Here is a 25465-nt window from a genome sequence, read left to right on the forward strand (position 1 = left end):
TTCAATTGGCCCAAACTACCACTGCCCCGAAAACCAAATTTCACTTATTCTTTGATCAACTTAAGATGGGGTTACGTTCGGACGAACCCATCGTAAACCGAAAATGTCGTAGGTCCAAAATGCATTTAATGGTCCCAGAGGCCTCCTCGCCGGCGCACGAGCCCAGGAGGCCGTGTGAGTGACGCGGCGGCAGATAAATGTTGATCCTGTGGCCGGGTGAGGGGATAACGGGGAGATGTCGGAGGTCTCCATGTCCAAGGAAAGCCCCAAATTCAAAGTACAGTTTCTAATGAACGTATGAAATTTGGGCCATCATAAAGTCAAAATATCAGAAGTGGAACCATCATAGGCCAGGGAACATCTGTACTGCAGTTTGTACACCATCCAGCCCCCCACCCCCCACCCATTACACATTCGTTTTAATTCCACCCATAACCTATTGCACCATCAGGACTAAGTCACAAGTAACTAGGATACAAATTCTAGTCCGGTCCCTGATCACTGTACACGGCTGCCACGATCCAAAAACACCACGACACATGACAGCAGTAATCAGACACCGACCCCCCTCCAACCTCTTCAGTGGCCTCTTAAAGGAAATTATGATCAACCCGTAACTCTTCAATCCTTTTGCCTCCCACCTTCTGTCTTTTCATCTTTGGCCTTTGTCCAGCCATCTGCTGATCAACCCCCATCATCTGCCGACCAACCCCCATCATCTGCCGACCAACCCCCATCATCTGCCGATCAACTCCCATCATCTGCCGATCAAAAGAAAAGTTTGGCGATCTGCTACGACTTTGACAGTCGCCAAAAAAAATCACCCAAGTGTGACAGGCCCTTTAGTTTAGAGATACAGCACAGAAAAAGGCCCTTCGGCCCACTGGGTCCACGCCAACCAGTGATCCCCACACACTGTCCTACACCCATTAGGGACAATTTTTATATTTACCAAGCCAATTAACCTACAAACCTGTACGTCTTTGGAGCGTGGGAGGAAACCAAAGATCTTGGAGAAAACCCACGCAGGTCAAGGGGAGAACGTACAAACTCCGTACAGACGGCCCCCATAGATCGAACCCGGGTCTCCGGCGCTGCATTCGCTGCAACTCTACCGCTGCGCCACCGTGACCGCACACGAGTTGCTCATGAATAAATTCTAGTGAATTCTGGAGAACCTCAACGTAAGGAGGTGAAGGCAGAGGTAGATGTGGACGGGATTATATTAACGAGAGCACACGAGGACACAGCTATGTTAAGGTTGGAGTCTATTAATTGCCTTCATTACAATACAACCTGCAGCTGTTGACAATTACAAGGCACCGTACTTCCCTGGGGATCACTTTAGGCAGCTTTCCAATTTCACTTCAGGTTGGGTGGATGTGGTGACAAGTTGTGTGGGTGGGTGGGGAAGCACCGCTCGCTTCAGCACACTGCAGATTAGACCTTGCACCTTTCAAGCAACCCACGGCACTGCGCCTCGAAGACCAAGGACTTCCTCAACCCTGAACCAGATGCAAGTCTGCAGAACATTACTTGACAATGACTACAATTAGTGTAAAGTCAGACCAACTACTAGTTTAGTGATGCAATGCAGAAACAGGCCCTTCAGCACATTGACCACCTGCATATTAGTTCTATGTTATCCCACCTTTGAATCCCACACATTAGGGGCATATTACAGAAGCTAATTCCTACAAACCTGCACGTCTTTGGGATGTGGGAGGAAACCGGAGCACCCGGAGAAAACCCATGCGGTCACTGGGAGAATGTGCAAACTCCTCCTAGCAGCTAGCAGCTCAACCCTGTGCAGCCTAGATTCCACCGAAGGGATCGCTGCAGAATCTGCTGGTGCAGTTTACTACCACGAGTACAGAGGTACCGTGAAAAGCCTTTGAACAATGCTCCACAATATGATTTATAGACTTTCCCATGCTTGTGTAGCACCAGTATGAAGGGGAAAAGACTTCCGCACCCCACATAAATCACCCACCACCTCTAAGTAGCACCCCAAGCAGCACGTTCATTAAAAACAAACCGTGTGCTATCTATAGTACTCGAGTGGGCTCCGGTTACCCAGTTTGGAAGGGATATTAAGCAGATCAACACATCCTTGTAGCACTGCAAGCTGCTTTGAAGGTGCAAATCCATAAGGAGGCATGACATTACAGTCACCACCAGATTTAGCACCAGCGATCAAGATGGCACACGATTCATTGAAGCTCCCAAAATAAACGTTGATGATATCGGCTCTTCGCGCGTTCAGCAATTAGCACGTTTAAAGAACTCCAGCCACATTCCCAGGCGTGGATCGAGGGCAAAACACCACAGGAATTCAGAGCGCTGGATTTACACACACATCTGTAATCTTCAGTGCGGGTTAAGGGATGTTACTGTAGCGGCTTTAGTAGATACTGCTCGCTTCAGAGCAACTTTCACATTATGCCACATTCTGCCACACTCAGAAAGTTGTGAATCTGCGGAAATCTCTGCCTCAGAAGGCAGTGGATGCCAATTCTCCGGATGCTTTCAAGAGAGAGTTAGACAGAGCTCTTAAATATAGCAGAGTCAAGGGATATGGGGAGAAAGCAGGAAAGGGGTACTGATTGTGGATGGTCAGCCATGATCAGTGAATGCCGGTGCTGGCTCAAAGGGCCGAATGGCCTACTCCTGTACCGATTGTCTATTGTTAACGGTGTCAGGGGACATGTGGAGAAGGCAGGAGAATGGGATTGAGGGAGAAAAATATTCATTCCAACAATCGCCTTAATCTTGCAACTGAAGTGAATGCAGGTCCCAATCATACAAGAAAATTCTAATTTAACAAGTTTGAGTGAGAACAGTGGTTAACAGTGTCAGGACATCTCAAGCATGATTGGCTGCAGGAGTAAAAAAAGGTCTGGTTTCCTTTCTACTGTGGCTGTGCAATTAATTACACCAGACCGCCCTGTGGTTCAAGGCAGTCTGTTGTCCACACTTCTAAATCTGTGCACCAAGGGATAAAATCAGCAAGTGGGTCAAACCAAATTAAAGTTCTGGAAGCGGGTACTGACTTCACTGCCTCACTCAGACCTTACTGGGAAACATTAAACTGTGATGATGCAATTGCAGTGTTGAAAATATCGCTGAAACTTTGCGGGCCAGTGTACAGCTGGGTAAGGAACAGAGAGAGGTCAGGCAAGGGAACGGGGTCCACTTGTCATGCGGCATCTGTTGTACTGCTGCCAACAGACACACTGTGCGAGTAAATAGCTCGCTACTAATTGCCCCATGGCAAGCTGCAATTAGCAAGCAGCAACCTCAGCAAACACGAATGCTCAGCTAATTAGCCACACCAGCCAGAACACATAACATAAATGGTTATGTGGGAAAGGCAGCAGAGTGGAGCAGAAGTAGAGTTGCTGCCTTACCACGCCAGAGACCCAGGTTCGATCTCGTCTACGGGTGCTGTCTGTAGGGAGTTAGTACGTTCTCCTTGTGACCGAGCACTTGGGGGCTCCGGTTTCCTCCCACACTCCAAAGACGTGCAGGTTTGTAGGTGAATTGGCTTCAGTATAATTGTGAATCGTCCCTAGTGTGAAGGATGGTGATCGCTGGTTGGTGCGGGCTTGGTGGGCTGAAGGGCCTGTTACCGCGCTGTATCTCTAAAGTATAAAGAAACCAGAGTACTGTGGCGGTACTCCCAGTTAGAGAAGATGTACAAACTCCACAAAGAGAGCATCCATGGGCAGAATTGAACCCAGGGATCCAGGCACTTGCTTAGCAGCTGCAGTAACGCAGGGTCACTGCGTAAGCCAAATAGTACTCGAGCACAGGAGTGAAGCTGCACTAGAGAATTAGCCCCAGGCTACCCAGTATCTGCAGAGGTTCTCACAAGCTGCTCCTTGCATTTGATAAGAGGTCGTAAAGAGTGGCAATGTTATGCAGCAGAGGGGCAAATAGGCCGCTGCGAGCCACATGCTACACTTCTTCTGGAGTCAATTCCAGACACTAGGATCACACTGTTATCAAAAATGATCCACTGTCTGAGCAAGGTCTGCAAGATGTACAGCGTTTGAAAGAGTCATCACTGTTACAACTAGGGGTTGCCAACTATCTCGCTCTCAAATATGGGACAAGGTGACGTCACCGCCCCGTGCCCCACGTGACCTCACCCAGCCAGCGGCAACGTGCTCCAGCTCCACCAATGGCAGCCGCCCGGGCCGGGAGGTGGGTTGCTATGCAACCTCCGTTAGGCGAACGCACTCCATTACCCGACACTGTCGACAGTGTAAGCTAACGGAGTGTGTCCGCCGAACGGAGGTTGCGTAGCAACCGCCTCCCGGGCCTAATATGGGACAAGGGTGGTCCCTTACGGAGCAAACCAATTTAGCCCAAATTACGGGATGTCCCGGCTAATACGGGACAGTTGGCGACCCTAGTTACAACTTCAGGGACAGGCGGCAAGGTCGACGGTTCAAAAGCCACGACCAAGGGAGAAAGACTGCACGAATTAGTGAGACAAATTTCTGAAGACTCGTTTCCAACCAGGCAGGGAACAATCCAGGCAGCGGAGGGTGGAGGTGCCTGCAGTCAAAACTTTGCACACTCGCACTGCAACAAGTCCCACACTACAGCAGGCGGCGCAGAACTGTGCCTCTGCTATTCACATATCACCACCTGCTGGTTACAGACCTCAGCCCAGTGCAACCCACTGTTAACAGCTGCGCATTACATTGGATAACTGCTGCAGGGAGGGAAGGACAGCACTGCTACAGGCCATTATCGGGCTTTTAAGCCACATTCCAAACAGGTTAACTCATTTCCAGGACTGAAATATATGATACCGATTTAGGACTAAAACAGCCAATCAGGCCAGTGTTGCGGGGAAAGGGAAAGTCAACACCCAGATTGGATTAGGAAAAAAACTGCAGATGCTGGTTTAAGTCGAAGGTAGACACAAAATGCTGGAGTAACTCAGCGGGCCAGGCAGCATCTCGGGCGAGATGGAATGGGTGACATTCCGGGTCGAGACCCTTCTTCAGACTGATGTCAGGGGAGGGACTTTGTCCCGCCCCCTCCCCTGACATTAGTCTGAAGAAGGGTCTCGACCTTAAACGTCACCCATTCCTTCTCTCCCGAGGTGCTGCCTGTCCCGCTGAGTTACCCCAGCATTTTGTGCCTACCCAGATCGGATGATTTATTTTGCCACCCCTGACACCATCACTGAAGTCACAGACCCACATCAGAATTAGTGCGAATACTCGGAAAAGCAAGGAAACTTCATTCTAGGTTTAGTTAAAGAGGTCACACAGCCCCTTTTTCTGCGAATCAATTTAATCATTCCCGATACACACTTCAGCTCCAGATTCGTGACATTTCAATTCTGAAAATGAGTGCCCTGGATTCCCAGGGTATTTGGGAAACGTTTGACTCTAGTCCAATCCTCGCCTCACATTCTTGGAGAATTTTTTCAATTGATACAAATTCCAAACGTGCCTCAGCTGCCAGGATTCACAGCGATCGTTGCAGAATTGTGGACATGACAGCAGACGGGAATGCTTAACTTAGTGCAGCAGTTTAGAAGTTTGGGCTAGGAAAAAAAAAACTGCAGATGCTGGTCTAAATCGAAGGTAGACACAAAATGCTGGAGTAACTCAGCGGGTCAGGCAGCATCTCGGGAGAGAAGGAATGGGCCACGATTCGGGTCGAGACCCTTCTTCAGTCTGAAGGAGGGTCTCGACCCAAAACGTGACCCATTCCTTCTCTCCCGAGATGCTGCTTGACCTGCTGAGTTACTCCAGCATTTTGTGTCTGCCTTAGAGGTTTGGGCTGATGGGCATGCCCACATTTTAGCAAATTAATTCCCATTTTTTCGTATACCGCGTGTGACATTCAATTATAGCTGAATGCTTTGGTAAACACGAATTATGAAACTTTACACAGCTGTGCATTGGCCAAAGTACGCAAAGCTTTCCACCAACTAAGGGCCATCATGAATGCAATAGCATTCCGTTCCAGATTCAAGATCCAAAATTGCCCGCAGAACGCAGTTTTGATGCAAAGTGCCTCTAAAGTTAAGCTACAGCCCAATCTAACGCGATCAGCGCCTTTTACCTTCTTGAAAAGGACAACTCCATCCTGCTGCATGTCATACTTGGCAAAGATGTCAGCATCAGAAGTGATTCCAAACGGCACCTCGTCGATGGCCTCCGCAGCCTGCAGGAACGTTTTAGCATCATTCCCTTCCAGATCCTGCAACACAGAAGGTTTCATCAGACAACTGCACCACACTCAACACTCGCACAACCCCTGCGAGTGGAGCCGAGGCTGCTGCCCCACATGCTGCTGCAGCGGTAATCCAGTCCACAGTAAACCAGGTTTAGCTTCAGTTGTCTTGAAGAAAATCAACTTCCTAACCCAAGTATCTCAACTGCTGCCGACAGCATCTGGGCAAGAGAGATGTGCACCTTCACACAGTTACAAGTGCTCACACAACCTCAGGGACTAAAGTGAATTACAAGCACAAATGCCAGGTCTACCTTTACTTTAAACATCTCACAAGGCTACAAGTTATTTTCCATCTTGTTTGAATTAGTTTGTATGGTAGTCGGGACCAGTCCCTGAAAAATACATGAAATAAAGACTATTTCACTTCACCCAAAGACCTCCCAGACTGGAACTAAAGTTGACACTTCACTCAGGTAATCAAGAGTTCAAGCACCAGGAGAAACTCTTACAGATAGCACCAGCAAGTCCATTTCCCACTTGGACCCCCACCCAGACAAGCTAAAGCCATAAGACCAAAATATATTAGAGCAGCATTAGGCTATTGGGCCCCATCGAGTCTGCTCTGCCATTTGATCATGCCCGATCTATTTTCCCTCTCAACCCCTTTCTCCTGTCTTCTCCCTATAACCTTTGACGCCCTTACTCATCAAGCCAAGGGAAGACTGTTATTCAGCACAAATACAGGTCATTCAGCCCGTGTCTACACCAACCACCACACATCAACGTAACTCCACTCACACCAGTAATGGAAGCGAGGACAAGGAAAGGCCAGAGAACAGAGGATAATTGCTCAGTCTTCAGGAATGGGCAAGAAATGTCACGCTAACACACTAGTGCACTGACGCCAGTGAACACCAAAACCAGGCCTTGCTGCACAAAATGGTTTATGAGAAGTGGGTGCAAGTACGTGCAGGCCCACAGCCAGTTCAATATATTTAACAGCAATTCTAATACACGTTTTGCCTAGTTTACTGTCACTTGTGCCGAGGTACAGTGAAAAGGTTTTGTAGCGTGCTGGCCAGTCAACAGAAAGACTGTACATAATTACAACCAAGCCATCCACAGGGGCCTCACTGCGGCCGGGCTGCGTTAGCTTCTCCATGTTTCACAAATCTTGAAGCTAGAATCAGTACCTTGAAAAACCCCATGACAGCCACTTCAGAGGAGTCCACCAGCTTCTCAGCAGCATCTGCCTCGGTGATGGTGTCTGCTGCAGGGCCTGTCCGCTTCTTCAGCCAATTCACAATATCTTCATGCTGTCTTCCAGCTGAAAGTCAAGAGTACAGAGATGGTGGTTCATTTAAAACTGATCCATAGGTTGGGGCCAGCACAGTGGCGCACCTGGTAGAGCAGCTGCCTCACAGACAGTGCCATAGACCGCACCTCGGATGTCCGCATGGAGTTAGCACGCTCTCCCCATGACCACCCGGGTCACGGCCAGATGCTCCAGTTTCCTCCCACGTCCCAGATGTGCGGGTTTGAAGGTTCATTTAGCTGTTATTTGTTCGTGTGTAGAACTGGTGTGAACAAATCAAAGGCCGGCATGGACTTGGTGGGCCTGGGCCTGTTTCCGTAGGGAAAAAAACTAGATGCTGGTTTAAATCGAAGGTAGACACAAAATGCTGGAGTAACTCAGCTGGTCAGTCAGCATCTCTGGAGAGGTGACGTTTCACAGAGTGCTGGAGTGACTCAGCTGGTCAGGCAGCATCTCTGGAGAGGTGACGTTTCGGGTCGAGGCCCTTCCATGCTGCATCTCTAAACTAATTAGTTTTACTGATATGAAGAGAATCAAAGGAAGCAGATAGTGCAGAAAAATGGAGCTGAGGAACTGAGCCATGATTTTAATAGGCGGCAGACAAGAGCAAGATGAATATGACTGCCCTTAACTGTTTTGTTCTGAATTCTTGCTGGTAAAGCAAATGTGTGCCGTTGCCGCAGCAAGCAAATGACTCATTGTGTCCTTCACGGGAATTGCTAATCTCATTATTACTACCTCCAACCGTGGAAATTGGCAGCACTATGCAGACACAAGGAACTGTAGGTGCTAAAACCTTGTGTAGAACAAAGTGCTGGAGGAACAGGATAAGCAACACTTCAGGTCAAGATCCTTCTTTGGTCACCTGTCCATGTTGTCCAGAGATGCTGCCTGACCCACTGAGGTTCTCCAGCACTGTGTACCACACAGAAAGCTGCACTAGCACTAACCACTGATACAGGGCGAACAGATGACAAGATCCATGGCAGCATCCAGAACACAACAAATTATCTGAAGATGGGTCTCGAACCGAAACCTATTCCTTCCCTCCAGAGATGCTGCCTGACCCACTGAGTTACTCCAGCATTTTGTGTCCACCTTCGATTTAGACCAGCATCTGCAGTTTTTTTCCCCAACACAACGAATCATCTTTTGGTCTGGCTTTCCTGCTGCTTTGGAGCTTAATTGGAGTTCAAAATGGAGTTTAGCAACTTGAATAAGCTGCCAGGGCAGCTAAAGGAAGACTCGCGAGGAGCAGAAACAGCAGCCTGAATCACCTGGGAAGAACGATTGATTAACCACAAATCTGCACGTCCTTGGAGTGTGGGAGGAAACCGAAGATCTGAGAGAAAACCCACGCCGTCACGGAGAGAACGTACAAACTCCGTACAGACACCACCTGTGGTCGGGATGGAACCCGGGTCTCCGGCGCTGCAAGCGCTGTAAGGCAGCAACTCTACCACTGCGCCACCGTGATACATCTCTACAATCAGCAAACTGTTCTCAATGACCATTACATGAAATCATTGCACTGCAGTTCGGCCAATGAAGTTGCAGTTCTGCTCTTGTGGCCCCTTACCCTAGAGTTAGCTGGTTAAGCCCAAAGCAAAATAAAAATATGTGGTTTAAAGACAGGTTTAAAAATAGCACGCCTTATCTATAATTGCAGGTTTGAGAATGAGACAGCTTGCGCTTTGGGGGGTGTTGTGGAATTCAGGAACCACCTTGCCAAGAAGCCGAAACTTTAAATAGTGTGGTAGAACAACGACAATCTAGTGCACACCTCGGTAAAAGCACAGAAGTTGCAAGATGGATCACAGAGGCCAAGTACAGGCACCTCGTTTTCTATGCAGGTTTGAGTTATGAGTTTTTGAAATAACACACTTGTCCCGTTAATACCAGAGGTTGATTTACATGCTGGTATTTAGACGGGTTTCAGAGAGACAGGATGGAAAAGGCCATTCAGCCCAGAGTCCATGATCCCTGTACACTTGCACCATCCTACCGACATGGGGCAATTTACAATTTCACCAAAACCAATTAACCTACAAGCCTAGAACATGCGGAACACGTTAGCTGAGCTCTTAAGAGATCACAGGACCAGATTTATCAAATGAGTTACAGGCACCTCACATTCAATTCCAGGGGTATGCATTTGTAAAGAAGCACAAGGTAAATCCAACCTTGCTATTGAAAAAATAGTGGCCCAGCGGTAGAGCTGCCGCCTTACAGCGCCAGAGACCTGTTTTTGACCCTGACTATGGGTGCTGTCTATACAGTTTCTATGTTCTCCCTGTGACAGCACCAGTAGTCAGGATCGAAAACAGGTCTCTGGCTCAGTAAGGAATCAGCTCTACTGCCAGGCGACTGTGGGTTTAACTTCACACGCATCCCACACCCAAAAACTCAACTTGTGATGAAGAAAGTTTTGGTATTTATTTTCTATACAAAGGGTTAATTTCAGTTTCAGACACAATGCAAACCACAGGAAACCCACAAGGATAAGTGTCATTTCCCACCCGGGACAAATCAAACAAATCTCAAAACTGTTTTTACATTGCACTGAAATACAACTTAGTGTCATGTGAGGTTATCCACTTTGGTGGCAAGAATAGGAAGGCATAGTATTATCTGAATGGTGTTAAGTTCGGAACAGGGGACGTACAACGAGATCTGGGTGTCCTAGTGCATCAGTCACTGAAAGGAAGCATGCAGGTACAGCAGGTAATGAAGAAAGCCAATGGAATGTTGGCCTTCATAACAAGAGGAGTTGAGTATAGGAGCAAAGATGTCCTTCTGCAGTTGTACAGGGCCCTAGTGAGACCGCACCTACAGTACTGTGTGCAGTTTTGGTCTCCAAATTTGAGGAAGGATATTCTTGCTATTGAGGGCGTGCAGCGTAGGTTTACTAGGTTAATTCCCGGAATGGCGGGACTATCACATGTTGAAAGACTGGAGCGACTGGGCTTGTATACACTGGAATTTAGAAGGATGAGAGGAGATCTTATCGAAACGTATAAGATTATTAAGGGGTTGGACACGTTAGAGGCAGGAAACATGTTCCCAATGTTGGGGGAGTCCAGAACAAGGGGCCACAGTTTAAGAATAAGGGGTAGGCCATTTAGAACTGAGATGAGGAAAAACTTTTTCAGTCAGAGTTGTGAATCTGTGGAATTCTCTGCCTCAGAAGGCAGTGGAGGCCAATTCTCTGAATGCATTCAAGAGAGAGCTAGATAGAGCTCTTAAGGATAGCGGAGTCAGGGGGTATGGGGAGAAGGCAGGAACGGGGTACTGATTGAGAATGATCAGCCATGATCACATTGAATGGCGGTGCTGGCTCGAAGGGCCGAATGGCCTCCTCCTGCACCTATTGTCTATTGTCTAAATGCCTCATGAAGTCCAAATTCAAAATTAATCAACTTGGCGGCGTGGGTGGTGCACCGGTAGAGTTGCTGCCTCATGGCGCCAAAGATCCATGTTCTATCCCGACAGCGGGTCTGTCTGTACGGAGTTTGTACGTTCTCCCCGTGGGTTTTCTCCAAGATCTTCCCACACTCCAAAGATGTACTGGTATGTACATAGATTGGCTTGACCAATGTAAAAATTGTCCCTAGTGTGTGTACTTGTCCTTAGTGTGCGGGGATCGCTGGTCAGCGCAGACACGGTGCGCCGAAAAGACCTGTTCCCGCGCTGTTTCTCTAAAACGTGACCAAGCTATCAGATTGAGGAAACCGATAACATTGGAGCGTTAGAAAAAGTACACGTACACTAGTGTGATGCAAAAGCAAAGGGAAATGGTGGGCTTTATCACAAGGAAGCACATAACATCTGTCCAAACTGCAAAATTAGGCAAGGCGATGGATGATCTTGACGTGGAGATGTTGAAACCCGCAATGAATAACACTGGGTGCAACGTCTCAGAGCATAAACAACTTACAGCGGCAAGACCAAACGTAGACTAGGCAATCGTTTCCCTGAACATCTACACGTAGTCCACCTGATCCCCTGGTTGATAATCACTTTAAATCCCCTTCCCATTCCCACACAGACCTTTCTGTCTGAGGCCTCCTCCATTGTCATTGTTAGAGATGAACCAAATGCAAATTGGAAGAACAGCATTTCATATTTCTCTTGGGCAGCTTATAACCCAGTGGTATGAATATAACTGCTGTAACTTCAAGCAATCCTTGCACCCCCCCCCCCTCTCCAGCCCTCCCCCACCCAAGTCGTATCAGCTTCAAAGTCATCTTGTTGAGTCTCATTCTATATACTCGTTTTCACCTCGGCTAACAATGGCTTGTTTCCTTCACCATTGTTACTTTTATGCATGTCTTTGATTGATTTGTTCTATCTCTCTCTCTCTCTCTACGTCACCATCAATATCTCTTGTTTCCCTTTCCCCCGACTCAGTCTGAAGAAGGGGCCCAACCCAAAACGTTATCTATTCCTTTTCTCCAGAGACGCTGACCGACCCGCTGAGTTACTCCAGCTTTTTGTGTTTAACCTCACTCCTGCTATCTGCAGAACGTATACATGGACACTAAATGTGACTCCCAGTGATGGCAAAATGAGCACTGGATGCATCCCAAGGCAAATGCATTTTGGGGGTAGTGTGATAATTTTGGTACATAATTTATCAGTAAGACTTTAAACCACACAGGGGTCGAATGAAGGCCAAAACATTCCCTATCCGCAATAGTTTGCAGAACTGAAAAGTAAATGCAATTACCTACCAATAATCAGCTGATCAGCCAACAAATTTTTGAAAATAGATCAAAAAACAACATTCAACACGAGTCAAGTAGGTGACTGTTGAAGGTAGTTGTAAAGAGTGGATGAGGGCAGCTCATTTCGTCCGAGGTGCTTGATAATGTCTATTTACCAAGGACAATGAACAAACAGCCGTATATCTCCAAGTCTGAACTTGAAGGGCAAGATGTAGGTGAAGGTCCACACGTGCTTGCTGCCCAAGGAGGTAGCCATTTTGTGCAATCCCGTCTGGCAGTCATTATGGACAAGGTGGGCTTGTGCTCTTGAAAGACTGGAGTGACTAGGCTTGTATACACTGGAATTTAGAAGGATGAGAGCAGATCCTATCGAAACGTATAAGATTATTAAGGGGTTGGACACATTAGAGGCAGGAAACATGTTCCCAATGTTGGGGGAGTCCAGAACAAGAGGCCACAGTTTAAGAATAAGGGGTAGGCCATTTAGAACTGAGATGAGGAAAAACTTTTTCAGTCAGAGAGTTGTTAATCTGTGGAATTCTCTGCCTCAGAAGGCAGTGGAGGCCAATTCTCTGAATGCATCCAAGAGAGAGCTAGATAGAGCTCTTAAGGATAGTGGAGTCAGGGGGTATGAGGAGAAGGCAGGAATGGGGTACTGATTGAGAATGATCAGCCATGATCACATTGAATGGCGGTGCTGGCTCAAAGGGCTGAATGGCCTCCTCCTGCACCTATTGTCTATTGGCTGAAGGGCCTGTTTCCATGCTCTATCTTTCAATCAGACACTAGATTGGGGCTGCACATGGAGTCTGGGAGGAGGTTCCAAGGGAGCATATGGTCACAAGATACCTAGAGAGAGGGTGTCTAGGGCCCAATTGCCCCAGCAGAAGATTAATCTAGAGATAGCAATCATTGGAACCAGGAAAGTTATGGAAACGATGCTTTCTATAGATTTATTTTTTTTCAAACCAGAAGCTGAAAGTGCAATGGAAGAAGAAATGTTACCATTTTAAAAAATGTCACGATGAGCACTGGACAGGCTACAAACCAAGGGAGCGAAACAGAGCAAGAACAGGAAAGCAGGACTGCTCCGAGTGTGTCAAATAAGCTCCTCTGTCATGTATTTAAATACATACATCGTGCAATTTTCTACCAAAGGCTTAGGCATTTTCTACTGCGCGGCACGGTGGCGCAGCGGTAGAGTTGCTGCCTTACAGCGAATGCAGCGCCGGAGACCTGGGTTCGATTCTGACTACGGGTGCTGTCTGTACGGAGTTTGCACGTTCTCCACGTGGGTTTTCTCCGAGATCTTCGGTTTCCTCCCACACTCCAAAGACGTGCAGGTTTGTAGGTTATGTAGGGAAAAAAACTGCAGATGCTGGTTTAAATCGAAGGTAGACACAAAATGCTGGAGCAACTCAGCGGGTCAGGCAGCATCTCGGGAGAGAAGGAATGGATGACGTGTCGGGTCGAGACCCTTCAGAGTCTGAAGAAGGGTCTCGACCCGAAACGTCACCCATTCCTTCTCCCCCGAGATGCTGCCTGACCCGCTGAGTAACTCCATCATTTTGTGTCTACCTCAGGTTTGTAGGTTAATTGGCATTGGTAAATGTAAAACATTGTCCCTAGAGGGTAGAGGATAGTGTTAATGTGTGGGGATCGCTGGTCGGCGTGGACCTGGTGGGCCGGAAGGGCCTGTTTCCACGCTGTATCTCTAAACTAAAGCCACTCTAATCCTGCATTCAGTGCAATATTACAATAGAAATCACCCATACCTGCATAGTCCTTAGGGCTGAGCTGGTCTCCATTTTTAAAAAACTTGATGGTTGGGTATCCCCTGACTGCAAACATCTGTGCCAGGTCAGACTCCTCAGTGGCGTCTACTTTTGCCAGCCTGATCTCGGAGCCCTCTTCCTTCAGCTTTGCAGCAGCTTTGCTGTATTCTGGAGCAAGGGCCTTGCAGTGTCCACACCAGGGAGCATCTGTGGGGAGAAGCAGCAAATGCAGTGAGAATCAGCCGGGCTACATTTCCATCCTCCTCAGAATACCCCCCCCCTCATTCCAAGATAACTAATCGCAGTTTAGTTTATTGTCACGTGTACAGAGGCACAATCAAAAGCTTTTGTTGCATGCTAACCAGTCAGTGGAAAGACGATACATGATGGAATACATACAGAACGACAAAGTCTAAATATTCAACTTGGGGAACCATACAGATATTCTGTAAACATGTCAAAAGCCACAGAATTTTTAATCTGCCCATTCCTCATTCCAGGGCGAGGCAGAGGCAAATATGCAACCAAACTGAACATTGATTTGCAGATTAAATCTAAATTTCAAGAAAGATTTCACTGACAGTGCCTGGACACTGCTGAACACAGATCACTTGAGGTGAAAACGCCCAAAAGGTTATCTTTTGGGAAACAGGATTGTAGCATCAGGCAGCAACATGGAGCAGCAGGATATTTGGGCACAGATTGTCTGAGCACTTTTACAGTTAACATCCACTATGTTGGGGTGGCTGCTTTTAGAATATGTTACAATCAGTGTATGATTTTTGCCCAAGGTCAGGAAATCAAGAACCGGATGACGTAGGTTTAAGACGATAGGGGATGAATTATAATAGGAACCCGAGGGGCAACCATTTAAACTCTAAATGTGTGGGTATATGGAACAAGCTGCTCATGTAGTTTTGATAGGATCATGGATAGGAAAGGTCGGGGGATATGGCCCAAATGGGACTAGCTTAGATGGGACATCTTGGGGCTGAAGGGCCTGTTTGTGTGCTGCCTGACTATGATTTTACTGCAAAGCAGTCCTTTGGTCGTAGAGGCAGGTTTGCCTTATTGTGGTTTACAAGAAATCTGGTACAAGAAGCTGAAGCTTCAATGCCTCGACCCAGTTCCGTGGCAAAATTATGTCTCCTGCTTGCTGGTCAACCCCTTGAATAATCAAAAGACGTGGCCACACAAAATGTCCTGTGGCACCAATGATAAAGGGGAAATCATCACCATTGCATTATTTATCAGTTTACCATTGCTGCCAAACGCAGGGCTGGTGAATTGGAAATGGGGAACATCCCAACACGACAAAAGAGAAAATGGCAGAACAGGACTTTCAATCAGAGCAGCAACTGTACGGTCGCCCCATGGACCGTGTGGGCTTTCTCCAAGATCTTCAGTTTCCTCCAAAGACCTTCAGGTTTGTATGTTAATTGGCTTGGTATAAAATGTAAAAATTGTTCTGAATTTGTGCGGGATAGTGTTTAATGTGCAGATGTGGGCCGAAGCACCTGATTCTGCGCTGGATCTCTACACACCTGCAAAAATCTGCACTAATTCTTCCCAATAACACCAGGTCATGCGTTTCCCAATCACTTCCAAATTCTGCTCATTCACAGGCAGCAACAGTGCAGTGTAATAGATAATAGGTGCAGGAGGAGGCCATTCAGCCCTTCGAGCCAGCACCGCCATTCAATGTGATCATGGCTGATCATTCTCAATCAGTACCCCGTTCCTGCCTTCTCCCCATACCCCCTGACTCCGCTATCCTTAAGAGCTCTATCTAGCTCTCTCTTGAATGCATTCAGAGAATTGGCCTCCACTGCCTTCTGAGGCAGAGAATTCCACAGATTCACAACTCTCTGACTGAAAAAGTTTTTCCTCATCTCAGTTCTAAATGGCCTACTCCTTATTCTTAAACTGTGGCCCTTTGTTCTGGACTCCCCCAACATTGGGAACATGTTTCCTGCCTCTAACGTGTCCAACCCCTTAATAATCTTATACGTTTCGATAAGATCTCCTCTCATCCTTCTAAATTCATTAGAAAAACGTTAGCGAACCAGAAGCCAATGCATCTGCATCCCGTCACCCGAAATCACACATCCTCTAACCGGCAACTGCAGCATCATTTTAAACACAAAATAATCCCTCGCAAACAGGCTTGCGCTGGGTAGATAACGTTGCCAAGAACATTTCACCAGCACGCTGCGCAGAACAGTCAATGAAGAGATTAATGAGGCAGGCAATCCATTGGCCAATACAAAATAAATATTGCTCTGCACTTGATAAATTAGGAAATGATTGCAACCAAGTAACAAACAGTAGGTTCCACACAACTGGCAGCTTTAATGTGACCATAAAATGTGGCTCAGTGCGAGAAACAAACTAGTTTTGAACACTCCCGTTCAAAAGCAGTTGGTAAAGCCTGCAATCACAGTCCTGCCCTCCAGGCTAACGGACGTTTGATACCCTAATGCCTTCCTTTAGATTTATGTTTAAAGTAGGAAATGCACCTCCATCATTCATCAGCTGTGCACGTGAACTGTCGTGTCATAACGGGGCCAACACACCAGAAGGCACCTTGATAGATTAGAGTGCTTTTACAATCTGCCCAATCTAAATTCAGCTAAATAGCCAGGGACCAGTAATTAGCCACTGCATCTGACCACAAGGAATATCTTTGCAGCAAATGGCAAATTATTTGGTGCCAGACACCCAGTCACGGTGCCAGACACCCAGTTTGATCCTGACCCCTGGTGCTGTCTGTGTGGAGTTTGCACGTTCTCCCTGGGACCACGCGAGTTTCCTCCAGGTGCTCCAGTCTCCCCCCACATCCCAAAGACATGCGGGATTGTAGGTTAATTGGCCTCTAAATTGCTGCAGGGAGGGTGAACTAATGTGAACAGGTAATCAATGGTCAGTGTGGATGCGATGGGCCAAAAGGGCATGTTTCCATGTTATATCTCCGGGTGCTCTGGTTTCTACCCACATCCCAAAGGTGTGCACGTTTGTAGATTAATAGGCCTCTAAATTGCCCCTAATGTGTAGGGGAGTCGATGCAAAAGTGGCATAACATAGAACTAGTGTGAATGAGTGATGAATGGTGGGCGTGGACTTGGTGGGCCAAAGGACCTACAAGATGTTGTACGGCTGACTATCTGTGGCAAGATTTCAACCTGTAGGAAGAGTGAATGAAGCAAAGGTCCCAACGTTTGGGCTGGGACACGCCCTGGGCAAGGCATCGAAAAGCCCAACTGAAAACCTTTGAGCAAAATGCTGCAGTGAAATCACAAAAGCATTCATAAAACGGCAGTAAGGCTGGCCGAATGACACCGATTATTCCGGACCACACATTGGTGTTTAATGTGCCAATGCTGCCATAAATCTACAGCATCTTAAAATGTACTGCATAGAAAACAGGTGTAGGAGGAGGCCATTTGGCCCTTCGAGCCAGCACCGCCATCTTCAGCCAACCCACGAACAGCCCTGCATTCCAACCACATGCTGCACAAGTCCTCACCCATTAGATTCACTTTCCTTCCGATTGAGAAATATGATCTCAGCTCTCGACCCTCTCTCACTGCTGAACCCGTTCGTTTTATGTACCTATCAAATCTCACTTCAGCGTTACCCACTCATTCCAGCTCACACTGATCATACCCAACGATCACGTGGGGCCCTGCAATGATCATTACCCTCCCGGCACAATGGGCATTTGCAATCAGTAAGCACCAAATTACAAATGACCAACATTTAATATCCTCTGGGCATTCAGTGGGTCAAAATTTCTGTACAACCTAATTCTCAGGACCGTTCTGAATCGAGGCGTCTCTTCAAATTCACACCAAGGTATTGTCGTCCTCCACACTAACAGCACACTGCCATCTGATGCCCGGGAACCAAGATAAACAGTACGATCATGGGAGACGGCCGTCATATCATATCATATATATACAGCCGGAAACAGGCCTTTTCGGCCCAGTTTAGTTTATTCAATTACCACACAAACGGAGAACCTAATATCCACCTATGTGCCATTTTTCCACCCAAACACAGCCCAGAAACAAACTTTTCTCACCCACATAAAGATCTTGCAAGAGAACTGGCCAATTCCCATTTTTCAAAACAATAACACACTTTCCTGACATTTGATGCCCCCCCCCCCCCCCATTATCACCCCAAAACTTGTGTGATTTAAATTACATGAAGTCTCCAAGTAACGTCAGGGCAAGACCGTCCATCCGTGACCCTAACTCTGTTGGAAATGAAGAGTGGCGATGCGGTAGAGGGTCATGGAAAAAGAGGAGACAGACAGGAAATGACAGACAGCATGCCAAGCAAGGAAAGAACTGCTGCCACTGGCATCCAAGCAAGCAAGTCTGCTCAACACCCCAGCTCTGCATGACCCAACCGCTGGGGTGGGACGAAGAGAGGGGGCATGCAGAAATGCCCCATTCCCACCCAGAAGATGCGTGCAGCTCCACACCAGTCTCTCAAACACTGACTCGGAGACAGGAGCCAAGCTCAAGGATCTATCTGCACTGAAGGAGAACAATGTCTTTACCAATGTTGGCACTCGTACAAACTCCATCCCACCCCACCAGCATTTCCCCTCTAATCTTTCTCATACTTTGTGACTTCCAAAAGAATCAAAGCTGTGACCAGTGTCAGCCTGCAAAGCAGAATGGATTGTAGACAGTCTAATCATGGCTTTCAATGAGGAACTCCTTGCCTTAACCTACGATGCTTATCTACAGTTCCCTTAAATTAATCTCTTTTCACTTCAATTAGCAGTTGCAAGTTCCTCATTCCAACTTCACTGGGTAAACTATTTACTTTGAATTCTGTTAAAATCTTTAGGGACCAGCTTCTTTTCTAAATATACAACCCACCAAAGTCAGTGTCCAACCATGCCTCCCACCTGTCCTCAAATTCACCAGATTTTTGATCAAATTTCTCATTACCGAGCAGCTCTTTCCATGTAACCACCACCCTCCGAGTCAAAGCCCGTGCTCCTGGCACCAACTTTCTCCATAATTTGGAGCGTTAAAGGCCTTGTCTAACCCAGAGGTGGTCAAATAACAGACGAGTCATCCCGACCATTCCTTCTCTCCAGAGATGCTGCCTGACCTGCTGAGTTACTCCAGCATTTTGTGATACCTTCGATTTGTACCAGCATCTGCAGTTATTTTCCTACACCGATCTTCCAATCGTTAATCTCACCCTGTCTCTGCAACACAGCAGGCCAAGATGAGAGTGTTGCTGACTTGGTTTCATTCCCATTTATAAAAACATAACCAAGGCTCGCCAATACAACAAAGGTGGTTCTACTGCCACCGCCTCTGGACCCTTCCAACGTCTAATTAAGTACAACGATTGTCCAGCACCCAGTTGCAGATAAATACATTTCAAAGGTAAACATACAATGCTGGAGTAATTTAGCGGGTCAGGCAGCATCTCGGGAGAGAAGGAATGGGTGACGTTTCGGGCAGGTGTCCCGCCCCCTCCCCTGACATCAGTCTGAAGGGTGTCGACCCGAAACATCACCCGTTCCTTCTCTCCCGAGATGCTGCACGACCCGCTGAGTTACTCCACCATTGTGCGTCTACCTTCGATTTTAACCAGCGCCTACAGTACTTTCCCTAAACAAATTTCATGCAAATATCAGGCCTATCTAGAATCACTCCACATCTCTTAGCCATCCAATTTTAGTCTCTCCACAAATGGCAACTTGCTTCTGCAACCATGATCTCACTTTCAAATTACCTCTCTAAACCTCACCACTCTCCCATCTCCAGAAACACCCAACTCAGACCAGGTGGTAACCACATGTCCCCGCATCTGTATTAAACCTTACAAAGCAGCCCATGGAATGAATACTTGCCAAATGAATACAAAACAAATGTTGATTAGTTTATGTATGCTTCAGGTCACAGAGAGCTGACAAGGAGCAGACAACATACCCTTTGAATCCAACTTTTGCCAGAAGATGGCTGGAAGTATAATCGGGCAGTTCAATTACAAACCAAATGTATGGTGTTAAAGTTAGTGATTCTGCACAACAATAGTACAGTAATTCTGCACAACTCTCCCATCTCTACCACAAAGGAAATCGTTCAACTATTAGTTTCCGAGTACAGACACAAATGCAGGAATCTTGGCAAAACAGTGTTGGAGAAATTCAGCCGATCAGGCAGCATCTGTGGAGGGAATGGACAGGCGACATTTTGGGTCGGGACCCTTCTAGTGGGTAATTCTATCAATCCCTTGACGCCGCTCCCTCCTCCCCCTCCCCCCACCCTTCCACCAGACCTACAACAATCACAGTGCACGGGATAGTTTACAGCAATCAATTAACCAATATTTCAGCCTAATCGGCACTGGCTCTCACTGCAATCTTTTTTAAAATAATGCGTCATTCTTGTGGTTTCTGGGAGCGTGTTTGGCTTTTAAGACTTTTAAAGAACACGTTGGAGCCGATCGCGACACGCCCTCTCCCACCGTGGAAGTTCAGGACAAGGAAGCGGGCCACTGGTTTTCGCACACGTCAACTTAAAATTACCGCAGAACGACCGCCTCCTCCACTTTCTCCGACTGCCAGTGGACAACTCGGGCCATCAATTAGCCCGACCCCTCCAGCCTACACCGACCCGGCAGCTTTTCCTGCCTCGAGTACGTGCAACTTGGCGCAAAGGCATCGCAGGCGAACTTGCAGGAAGCATTGAGATTCCGAGTTTGAGGGGAATACAAAACTGTTGACTAAGAAACGCAAATCTCAGATCTAATTAACTTTCAATGTCACAGGTAGAACGCCCTATAGGCGTTAGTTATGGCTTATTGTAAAATGCCAGCACAACTGATATTCAGTATTGCCTTATTAATAAATGCCAGCACAATAAACATTCAGTACGCCTCGTAAATAAAAATGCCAACACTGTTTCACTTCCCAAAATTAAAGTTCCTTGGCGTCCCGAGGCGTGAACACAATGCAAATAATCAAGAGTGTTTTACTGTCATATGCCCCAGATAAAACACGGAATTCTTACTTGCAGCAGCACAACAGAATATGTAAACCGGTTCAGAACAGAATAACTCTCCCGAGATGCTGCCTGACCCGCTGAGTTACTCCAGCATTTTGTGTCTACCTCAGAACAGAATAATTCACAAAATGCTGGAGTAACTCAGCAGGTCAGGCAGCATCTCAGGAGAGAAGGAATTGGTGACGTTTCGGGTCGAGACCCTTCTTCAGTCTTCTTCAATACCTTCGCTTTGTACCAGCATCTGCAGTTATTTTCTTATAATATCAGAACAAAATAAAATACTTTAAAAATAATCTGACAATTCGTGCCCACCCTCAAGTCCACATCGACCCGCCAGCAGATTGTCTTAAACAGTGAAAACCAGACAGACTGGACGACCACTCCTCCAGACTTCATGGCCAGAACCGCAGCCTCCATTCCCAACCCTCTCGCCGAATTAAAAGGCAGATTTTTAACGGTAAAATTGATTTTAAAAAGACGAGGGAGAGGGAACCAGCTCACTACGAATCGTCCTTGACTCATTAAATACTACCACCCAGGATCGGTTACAGTGTCCACCATAACCACCACCCTTCCTTTTAGGTGGTAGGACACTACCCCTCTCTTTCTTACTCCACACACCCTGGATACACTCTAACCCTTCTCCCTTTCCCCACCTCCCCCTACCATCTCCTCTGGTCCTCTCCTCACTCGCAGTTCCACCCTATCCCGCAGACATCAGACCCTTCACCCAAGGCAGGCACTTCATGCAAGAAGGAACTGCAGGTGCTGGTTTAAACCGAAGATATAGACACAAAACTCAGTGGGACAGGCCGCATCTTTGGGCAGAAGGAAAGGGTGACGTTTCAGGTCGAGGGCACTGTATCGACCCCTTCCATCAGCTCCCATCTCCCCACCCACAGGGCTCTCCTCCCAGACCCCGGGGCGCCCCCTCTCCCCACCCAGCAGGCCCACACCCCGGGCAACTATTCCATCTACTCCCCTTCCTCAGCTCCCCGAGCCCCCTCCCCACCCACACGCCCAGGCCCGGCACTCCTCCCCCCCCCAACCCTACTCCCTACCCGACATGCCCAGACCCCGGGCAGCTATTCTATCTACCCTCCCCTGTCTCCCTGGGCTCTCTCTCCAACCCCAGGCCGACACTATCCCCCCTCCATCTCTCTCTCCCCCCCCTAGACTCTTCCCCCCACCCCCCACAATCTCTCCCCCCCAGGCCCCACACTCTCTCCCCCACCCCCCAGACTCTTTTTCCCCCACCTCCCACTCTCTCCCCCAGGCCCCAGCCCCAGACTCTCCACCCCGACACCTTCTCCCCACCCTCCCCCCCCCCCCCACACTGTCTTCCCCTCCTCCACACTGTCTCCCCCCCACCCACCCCCCACTGTCTCCCCCACCCCCCACACTGTCTCCCCCACCCCCCACTCTCCCCTCCACCCACCCCCACACTCTCTCCCCTCCACCCACCCCCCACTCTCTCCCCCCCACCCAACCCCCACACTGTCTTCCCCACCACTCTCTCTCCCCCAGGCCCCACTCTCTCCCTACCCCCCCCCGCCACACTCTCCCCCCCACCCACCACACTCTTCCCCCACCCACCCACCATGTCTCCCCCAACCCCACACTCTCTCCCCCCCCACCCACCACACTCCCCCCCCCACCCACCACACTCCCCCCCCACCCACCATGTCTCCCCCACCCCCACACTCTCTCCCCCCCACACTCTCTCCCCCCCCACCCACCCACTCTCTCCCCCCCCCCCCACCCACCCACTCTCTCACCCACCCACCCCCACACTCTCCCACCCCCACACTCTCCCCCCCACACTCTCTCCCCCCCCCCCCCCCCACACTCTTCCCACCCCCACACTCTCTCACCCACCCACCCCCACACTCTCTCTCCCCCCCCCCCCCCCCACACTCTCCCCCCCCCACACTCTCCCCCCCCCACACTCTCCCCCCCACACTCTCTCCCACCCCCACTGCTCGCCACTCACAGAACTCCACCAGCAGGTGCCGGTGTAGCCGCAGCGCCTCCTCGAAGGTGTCCTTCTTCAACACCAGCACGTCGTCCTCCTCGGGGATGTCGGTGGCCAGGGCCAGGGCGGCCAGGGACAGGCACAGCAGGCGGGCGGCCCACATCACGGCGGCGGCAGGCAGGCTCGGGCCGGGCCGGGCTGAGGTGGGTGGGTGGTGTTGGTGTTGGGTGGTCTGCGGCGGCGGGCGGTCCGGGCTAGAGCTGGAGGAGCGGGCCGGGCTGGGGCTTGGCGGAGTGGGCTGGAGGAGCGGGCGGGCGGGCCGGGAACGTGGCAGCGGCGGCGCGGACGGAGCGGAGAGAGGAGAGGCCGCCACTGCGCACGCGCCTAAATGAGCGCCGAGCGGCTCGTGGAGCGACGCGATTGGCCGAGTAGCCGCCGCCGGAAGTGAAAGACAGGGGCCAAAGGTCGGGCTGGCCGCCTGCCAGCATCAAACATGGCGGCCGGCGAGTCACTCACTTACTCACTGACTGTAGGATAGTGTGGGTGGGTAGGTAGTATAGTGTGGGTAGGTAGTGTGGGTGGGTAGGTCGTTTTGTGTGTGTGGGTGGGTAGGTCGTTTTGTGTGTGTGGGTGGGTAGGGTGTGTGTTGGTAGGTAGTATAAGAAAATAACTGCAGATGCTGGTACAAATCGAAGGTATTTATTCACAAAATGCTGGAGTAACTCAACAGGTCAGGCAGCATCTCAGGAGAGAAGGAATGGGTGAAGAGGGGTCTCAACCCAAAACGTCACCCATTCCTTCTCTCCTGAGATGCTGCCTGACCTGCTGAGTTACTCCAGCATTTTGTGAATAAATACCTTCGTGTTGGTAGGTAGTATATGTAGGTAGTATCGTGTGTGTAGGTAGTGTTCTGGTTCTGATTGATTACTGTGCAAACACCTCATAAGTGGTTATCTTGCGCAGTGTGTGTAGGTAGTATAAGAAAATAACTGCAGATGCTGGTACAAATCGAAGGTATTTATTCACAAAGTGCTGGAGTAACTCAGCAGGTCGGGCAGCATCTCGGGAGAGAAGGAATGGGTCACCCATTCCTTCTCTCCTGAGATGCTGCTCGACCTGCTTAGTTACTCCAGCACTTTGTGAATAAATACCTTCAGTGTGTGTAGGTAATGTGGGTGTGGGTAAATAGTGTGGGTAGGTAGTATAGTGTGGGTAGGTAGTGTGTGTGTGAGTAGGTAATATAGTGTAGGTTGGTGGTGTGTGTGTTGGTCGGTAGTGTGTGTTGGCAGGTAGTGTGTGTGTGGATAGGAAGTGTGTGTGTACTTGCCACTGGTCTTCCATCGTAGAGAAAAATAATTTTCACCCATCTCTGAAACGGGGTGTGGGAGAGGACTCGTTCAGCCCCAGTTGAGAGAACGAGAGAGAGAGAATGAGAAAGAGTGGGAGTGAACTGATCCAACCCTGATTGAGAGTGTGGGAGCAGATTCATCCAGCACGAGTGACTGATTCTCTCCCCGCACCAGTACTACAGCGTACAAATATGTCCCTAATACGTCACCACTTTAGAGAGAGCCTATCTTTGAATAATTACCCCCATTGAGACCATCAAACACACACTATCTCTCAACAGTAGAGTTCGGCCCATCGAGTCTACTCCGCCATTGCTTCATGGCTGATCTCTGCCTCCTAATCCCATTTCCTGCCTTCCCCTGATACCCATTCTAATCAAGAGTTTGTCTATCTTTGCCTTACAAATATCCACTAACTTGGCCTCCACAGCCCTCAGTGGCAATGAGTTCCACAGATTAACTACCCTCTGACTAAAGAAGTTCCTCCTCACCTCCTTTCTAAAAGAGCGCCCTTTAATTCTGAGGCTATGACCTCTGGTCCTAGACTCTCCCACCAGTGGAAATATCCTTTCCACACCCACTCTATGCCTTTCATTATTCTGTAAGTTTCAATGAGGTCCCCCCCCCACCCCCCCCCCCCCCCCCACCCCTTCAACCTTCTAAACTCCAGTGAGCAGAGGAGCTCATCATATGCTAACCCACTTGTTCCTGGAATCATTGTTGTAAACCTCCTCTGGACCCTCTCCAGAGCCAGCACATCCTTGGATATGGGGCCCAAATTTGCTCGCAGTACTCCAAATGCGGCCTGACCAGCGCCTTATGGAGCCTCAGCATTACATCGCAGTTTCGGGTCGGGTAGGGAGTGAAGAAGGGTCCTGACCCGAAACGTCACCCGTCCGTTTTCTCCAGAGATGCTGCCTGACCCGCTAAGTTGCTCCAGCACTTTGTGACTATCTTTGGTATAAACCAGCACCTGCAGTTTTTTGTTTCTACATCTGGGTCAGGAGACCCATCCAAGACATTTGAACAAAACGTCCTCCAACGCTCTATCCCCACAAATTAACGAAT

At 48.7% G+C, this 25465-nt stretch overlaps 1 protein-coding gene across 1 annotated transcript in view; it reads right to left on the bottom strand.

Moving 5' to 3' along the window:
• The window catches only part of p4hb (prolyl 4-hydroxylase, beta polypeptide), a 35530-nt gene extending 12124 nt beyond the window's left edge, over positions 1-23406 (bottom strand). Inside the window, exons 1-4 of the mRNA XM_078401405.1 lie at positions 23067-23406; positions 14028-14234; positions 7404-7537; positions 6097-6234 (exon numbers count right to left, since the gene is read on the bottom strand). Of these exons, the coding sequence (XP_078257531.1) occupies positions 6097-6234; positions 7404-7537; positions 14028-14234; positions 23067-23211 (624 nt within the window). The 5' untranslated portion in view covers positions 23212-23406. The remainder of the gene's footprint in view (positions 1-6096; positions 6235-7403; positions 7538-14027; positions 14235-23066) is intronic.
• Positions 23407-25465: the final 2059 nt, after the last annotated feature.

The sequence above is a fragment of the Rhinoraja longicauda genome, chromosome 6, assembly GCF_053455715.1.
Source record: "Rhinoraja longicauda isolate Sanriku21f chromosome 6, sRhiLon1.1, whole genome shotgun sequence".
Classification (NCBI taxonomy): Eukaryota; Metazoa; Chordata; class Chondrichthyes; order Rajiformes; family Arhynchobatidae; genus Rhinoraja; species Rhinoraja longicauda.